This window comes from Petaurus breviceps, unplaced genomic scaffold (genome assembly GCF_028583685.1).
Source record: "Petaurus breviceps papuanus isolate PSGF00001 unplaced genomic scaffold, PetGlider_PUasm1.0 151, whole genome shotgun sequence".
NCBI lineage: Eukaryota > Metazoa > Chordata > Mammalia > Diprotodontia > Petauridae > Petaurus > Petaurus breviceps.
The window spans coordinates 399,667-406,165 of record NW_027185712.1 but is presented as its reverse complement, the minus strand read 5'-3'; the positions used below and the strand labels follow the sequence as shown (position 1 = coordinate 406,165).

At 44.9% G+C, this 6,499-nt stretch overlaps 1 protein-coding gene across 1 annotated transcript in view; it reads left to right on the top strand.

Annotated features, from left to right (window-relative positions):
- The first annotated feature begins 4,619 nt into the window (after positions 1–4,619).
- The window catches only part of ARK2C (arkadia (RNF111) C-terminal like ring finger ubiquitin ligase 2C), a 4,965-nt gene continuing 3,085 nt past the window's right edge, over positions 4,620–6,499 (top strand). Inside the window, exons 1-2 of the mRNA XM_069077326.1 lie at positions 4,620–4,695; positions 5,862–6,177. Of these exons, the coding sequence (XP_068933427.1) occupies positions 4,620–4,695; positions 5,862–6,177 (392 nt within the window). The remainder of the gene's footprint in view (positions 4,696–5,861; positions 6,178–6,499) is intronic.

The window sequence follows — 6,499 nt, the reverse complement described above, 5'->3', positions numbered from 1 at the left end:
ACACTGCAGCCATAAGAAACCCTATTGGCATAGACACAAAAGGGAGAAGGCCCCCCCACAGGTATGAGAGAGTGAATAATCCAGGGGGGGGGGGGCTGCAGTGGACTCTCAGGTGGGAATAGTGTGAAATCAGTCTGATTAAAATGGACAAATCTGGGCACGGAGGGCAGGGATCTCCCCTCCTTTTTTTCTTTTTGTTTGTTTCTTTAGTCCTTGCCTCCCCTGTGCCTAGCAGAGAGCTAGTGAATAGGTGGAAGGGAGGAGGGGAGTGGGGAAAGGAGGAGAGAGAGTGGCATTATTAGATCTATCCAGCAAGAAAACTAATCTGTTATTAATCTGTAGCCAGGATGTGAAGAATGTATCAGAGGGCTGAGAGAGAGTAGAGTGGGGAGAGATTCATCATGAGGCCATTCTCACCAGCCCTGTAATGAGGGCCCATCCTGGGGTTGGGGTGGAGGGTGGCCATGTGAAAGGGAAGAGCAGAGAGGGATGAGAGATTTTGATGAGATAGAATCCACAGGTCTTGCTTTTAAATGATTGGATGGGAAATGTGAGGGGGAAGGTAACACAGCTATTGGGCCTGGATGACTGAATGAATGCTGGTACCATTAACTCAAATAAAGAAATCAAGAGGCAGAGGTCATTTCAGAGGGAAAAATACTAAGTTCTCTTTCAGACTTGCTGAATTTGAGGTGCTGCCCAAATGTGGAGCAGACAATTGGAAAAGTGGGCCTGGAGCTTGGGCCTGGGGGTAGAAATTGGAGATGCATCTGTACCATGGGAGGACAGAGGACAGAGATTGCTAAGGAGGAGAGTTCAGAGGGAGAAGAGAAGGGAAGGGAGCCAAGAACAGGACACTAGAGATATTCAACTTAAGGGAACAGATCAAGAAGGCTGTAGAATCAAAGCTTTAGGGCCAGAAAGGGCCTCGGTGGTCATTTGGTCTAACTCTCACATTTCTCAGATAAGGAAGAGACAACAAAAGAGAAGAAGAAGTTGCAACCTGAGAGGCAGCAGGAGAACCAGGAGTATTGTGTCATTGATACCAAGGGGACAGATGGCATAAAGGAGGGGACTTAGCCCTTTGGGTCCCCTGGGGTTATGAATCAGAGGAGTTTCCAGAGGGGCTTTTAAGCAGCTGCTGTGGTTTTCACAACTGATCACAAAAATGCTTCATTTGGCTTATGAAAGTACCACACATTCCTGGCATTTCTATTATCTACTTACTTATAGATCAATATGGTGTAATTCAGCCACCATGAGAAGATCTATAAATTTGCATCAGATTGACTTTATCAGTTTTATTTGAGTGAAACACTAAACTCAGTTTATGCAGGCTCAACATTCATGGTTCATTGGCAGCTTTGAGATCTGTTCCCAATTTAAGAGTATAAGAAATATGCTGTAATTACCTTTCACTCTTTCTCAGTTTTTGGTGACTTTTTTTACCCTAGATCCCTAGTGCTCTCATCTTTCCACCCTCCTCCCTGGATACCTCCTGTGTCTCCTTTTACCCCATCCTACAGTGTTCCTTATCTTGGCCTGCTCCATCAAAGTGTTATTATTTGTGTCCCAATCCCTCAGGAAGGTGCTGTTCCATGGTAACATGTTAACTCATTATACCATCCAGAGTATATATGGGTATTTTAACAGTAGTATTTGAGAGAGAATGCCTTAACTGAAAGGATCTGGCCAAAGTGCTTTTGCATTTGGGACGGAATTTTGGGTAGTGCTTTAGGCTCCTAAGAGAGACTTTTTAGTCAGGGGGCCTTTTCAAGGTCTCACAAAGCACCAGGTGTATCACACCCAATTCCTACAAGCCTGCTTTTTAGAGTTTCATTCCTTTGGGTCATAAAGAGTTTTTATTTCTGTCCCCTCCTTCCTCTTTTACTCACCATCTCACACGAGCCCTTTTGATGACCACATTCCAACCTGGACTTTCAGAAGAGTCTCCTAACTGATCTGCACACTTTTACTCTCTCTCCGTCTCTCTGTCTCTGTTTCTGTCTCTGTCTCTGTCTGTCTCTGTCTGTCTCTCTCTGCTTCCTCCTCTCTCTCTCTCTGCTTCCTCCTCTCTCTCTCTCTCTCTCTCTCTCTCTCTCTCTCTCTCTCTCTCTCTCTCTCTCTCTGTCCCTCTCTCTGTCTCTCTCTCTCTCTCTCTCTCTCTCTCTCTCTCTCTCTCTCTCTCTCTCTCTCTCTCTCTCTCTGTCCCTCTCTCTGTTTGTCTCCCTCTATCTCTCTGTCTCTGTCTGTCTCCCTCTATCTCTCTGTCTCTATCTGGCTCTCCTCCCCTCCCTTATTGTCTCTCTCTGTCTCCCTTTCTCCTCATCCCTCCCCCATCTGTCTCTTACTTTCTCTTCCCCTCTCCCTTATCCCTTTCTCTTTCTCTTTCTCTCTCTTACATTTCTGAAGTACCCAAATAGCCATGCAAAGGGCTAACACTTTAAGCTGTTCTTTGGTAACACTTCAGTAAACACTGGTTAATCAGAATATGGAATGGAACTGGAGCTAAGGGCTTGGATCTGATGGGAGGAGTTCCAGCAGAGGATAGAAGAGATGTCTGAAAGCAAGAGGTGGGAGGGAATCAAAGAGAGCAGTCACTGTCACAAATTCCCTCATCCCTTTACCCATCCCATTATTCCCTGAAGACTCTGTGTGTGTGTGTGCATGTGTGTGTGGTGCTGGTTTAGGGAAGGCCCAACAAGGACTGGATTTCCTCATGGATGAAATGAGGGGCTTGGGTTCAATGACCTCTAAGATCCTTTGCAGCCCAGGCTACTATTCTCTCATGAGGAGGGCTGCCCAGATTAAGTTCTCCTTCCTCAAATGGTGATGGTAGAAGAGAACTGAGATGTAGGAGAAAGTGCTTTGTAGCTGGAAAGCACCCAAAATATCAGCAGTCAAAATCAAAGAGTTTCCTCCTCCAGTCCCTCACTGTCCATCCGGGTGGCTTTAATTCCAAATATGTCCATTTGGAAGCTGCCAAACTTAGAAGAATAGAGCAGACATCTGCCCAGGCAGGTTTCATTATTACTGTTTCTAATAAGCAGTGATGGCCTCCAATAGAAACCTGAGGGTCAGTCATTGAAGGGCTCACCCCCATCCAGACAGCAGGATTTCACAAGAAGATTGGGATAGTTGTTTCTCCCAAATGGGAAAAGTCCTACCGGTGCCAAAGAAGACAGGTTCGTGATTTGGAGCTGAAATACCAGAACACCTAGGCAGGATCCTATTGTCTTTGAAGATCAATCAATCCGTCCATCAGTTGGTCCATTGATGAAGCAAATTTCTTTTTAGAGTTTTTAGAATTTGCTAATGGATCCATCTGTTAATCAAAAAGCAGTAGAAAAATCACTGAATTTGGAATCAGAATATCTGAGTTTAGATCTCAGTGGTGCTGATCTTTAGTGCTTTGATGTAGACAAATCACATCTGAACCTCTGTTTCCTCACCTATATTATGAAAAGTTTGGATTAAATAAACTCTAAAGTCTCCTCTGACCAGGGATATGAAGGTAAATATTTAACAATTAGCTCTCCAAACCCATTTCCCCAAACAAACAAAATAAAAAAAGACATACTTCTAAATTTAATTTCAATTATTAACATTTTCTCACAATCAAACAAACAACAAAGCAAGCCTGATTTGTGGATTTTGCTGATTTCTGAATTGTTAAATACTCATACTGAAATTTTAACCATCCAGAGAGCCAGAATGAGCTGGCTCCAGGACACCCCTGCTTCCACCCTAAGAATCTGAAAATCTATGAAGATGTAACCAATCTTGAATGACATACAAAGAAGGATAAGATCTAGTCCTTCTCATGGGACCTGCAAGTCTAATCATGTAGAGAAGACTCAGTTACTAGCAAGAGATGAAACACATGATGTTGACAGATGAGACCAGGCTGTAATTAGGAATTCTGTCACTTGGGACAAGGGCAAGATCTGGAACCTAGGAACACAAGCAATGGAGAGAGCCTATTGTTAATTTTATTGTGAGTATTTATACCTTGGAAATCAGCAAAGTACAAATCAGGTCTTGGCATATTATTTTGCTGATCAGACTTAGGAAAGTGATGGAGATGGTGTTAATAATAAAGGTTAAACTTAAAAGTGTCTTGAATCCCTTTCTTTTTCTTTTTTTCAGAAAGCCACTTGTTAAACATTTATCAGCACATCCCTGTAACAAGGTTGCATTATAGAAGAGACTTTGGTACACTATGCTGTGGGGAGGGGTGGGGTGGTATACATAGCCTCATGGCCAGACTGCTGGGCATTGGGAAGGGCTGAGTGGGGGTGGAGCTCACTTGTGGTGGTGGCTTGGAGAGAGATAGCTTACTCAGTATTCTTGCTAACTAGGTGCTAAGTCTATTCGTTTATATTTCAGAAAGTATAAGTGTCACCAGAGCCCTCTGTATTTGGGGCCATGGGGTAAAGTCTTGGTCTCCTACCCGGGGCATGGCCAGGAGCACAGACAATACCCGGAAGAGGAGGAGGGCATTATGGGCAGAGTAATCAGAGGAAGTTTTACAGAGAGGGAAGACTTGATTGATTCTGAAGGATAAACAAAATCCAGATATAGAGGAAGATACATCAGGCAGGAACAAAGAGGAAACAATGAGCAAGGATGTTTTCAGGACACGGTGTCTTGGCCAAGTAGGCAGTATATGCCGGGGAGGAGTAGGCTGGGAAGGTAGGGAGGAATCAGGCTGTAGAGGTCTTTAATACCAGTCTGAAGAGGTGGGACGTTGAGCTGTAAGGCAGTGGGAAACCTCTAAAAATTTGGGGAGGGAAGGACTTAAGCTGAGCATAATTCTTGAAGAGTTTATTCCCTTCCTTCAAACTCTTTGTCTTTGATCTGCCCTCTCTCCCTTTGGTCCTTCCTACCCACTTCCGTTTTCCTCTTACGATTCTAGGTGATCTTTTGCTGTCTTGCTTGGAATCAGACCTTCATGACATTTATTGGTCACCATTTCCATCCAAACTATGCTGTCTCCTAATCCAACTATCCCCTCTACCTCCTTCTAGCTCCCTTTTATGTGTTTTTCCCCTCTTTAGAATGTAACCTCTGGGGGCAGGGGCTATCTTTTTTTGCTTGTATTTGTAAACCTAAGACTTGGCATAGTACATGGCACACTGTAATGGTACATAAGGCTTATTAATATTCTATCTATCTATCTAATCATCTTATATATTTACGTATTTACCTAACTAAATCTATCTACCTACCTACATTGACCATCTCTCTCTGTCTCCTCCTCTCCCTGCCCCCTTCTCTCTCTGAAAGGGACTAGGCTGAGGTGCTTCTTTATATCTTACAGGGAAGGGCTTACTAAATAAATTAATAAGGTCAACAAAATTGTATTGGAGCGGGTTAGCTTACTCAGGGGTGGGGAAACCATTTTTCAAGGACCTTTGAAACCACTTTATTTGCATGCCATTGGTGAAATACAAAAGGCAGCTGGGTGGCACAGTTGGATAGAGTTCGAGACATGGAGTCAGGAAGACCTGACTTCAAATTTGGCTGCAGACACTGCCTAGCTGTGTGACCCTGGGCAAGTCACTTAACCCTATTTGCCAGATAAGGAGATAGCAAATCACTCCAGTTTCTTTGCCAAGAAAACCTCAAACGGAGTCATGAAGACTTGGATGTGACTGAAAAACAGCTGAACAAAAAAATGAAATACAAACTTTAATTGTTATCTTTTCATTAAAGCAGAATCTTGTAACAGGTGATTCTTCACCTGAAATCAATTCTGTACTTTGAAAAGATAGTTTCTAGCTCTGATTAAGTTGAAGCTGTTGGCCAAGTGCTCTACATCTGTCCTAATAGTCTTTTTCCTGTCCTTGCTTCCCCAGGTGCCCCTTTTCAAAGGTCTCAGCATCCTCACGCTACCTCCTGCCGCCATTTCCACTTGGGTCCCCCCCAGCCACAGCAGCTCACTACGGACTTCCCCATCGCGCATCCTGTGCAGTCCCAGCCGGGCCTCAGTCCCCACATGGCCCCGGCCCACCAGCACAGCGGCACCCTCCACCAGCCCCTCACCCCGCTGCCCACCCTCCCATTCCAGGACGTCACAGGTCCCTCCTTCCTACCTCAGGCCCTGCACCAGCAATACCTCCTCCAGCAGCAGCTCCTTGAGGCCCAACATCGCAGGCTGGTCTCACACCCCAGGTGAGTGACTGAGATGAGGGCAGCCTGAGGGGCTCTGGGGAATGGGGAGACTCTTCCCTGTCTGAGTCTCGAGGCTGTTCTCCCCTGGGAGGCTGTTCATTCCTTAGGAGCAGACGAGAAATGTGGCCTTAGACGTGCTGGCCAAGGCTGCAAGTATGGTCAGAGCACCCACTGTGTCAATCCCTATTGTTTTATAGAGGGAGGTTTGCCTCAATAAATGAAATTACTTCCTAATAGCTAGAGCTGCTGAATAAGAGGAGAGAGAAAAAGAGAGAGAGAGAGAGAGAGAGAGAGAGAGAGAGAGAGAGAGAGAGAGAGAGAG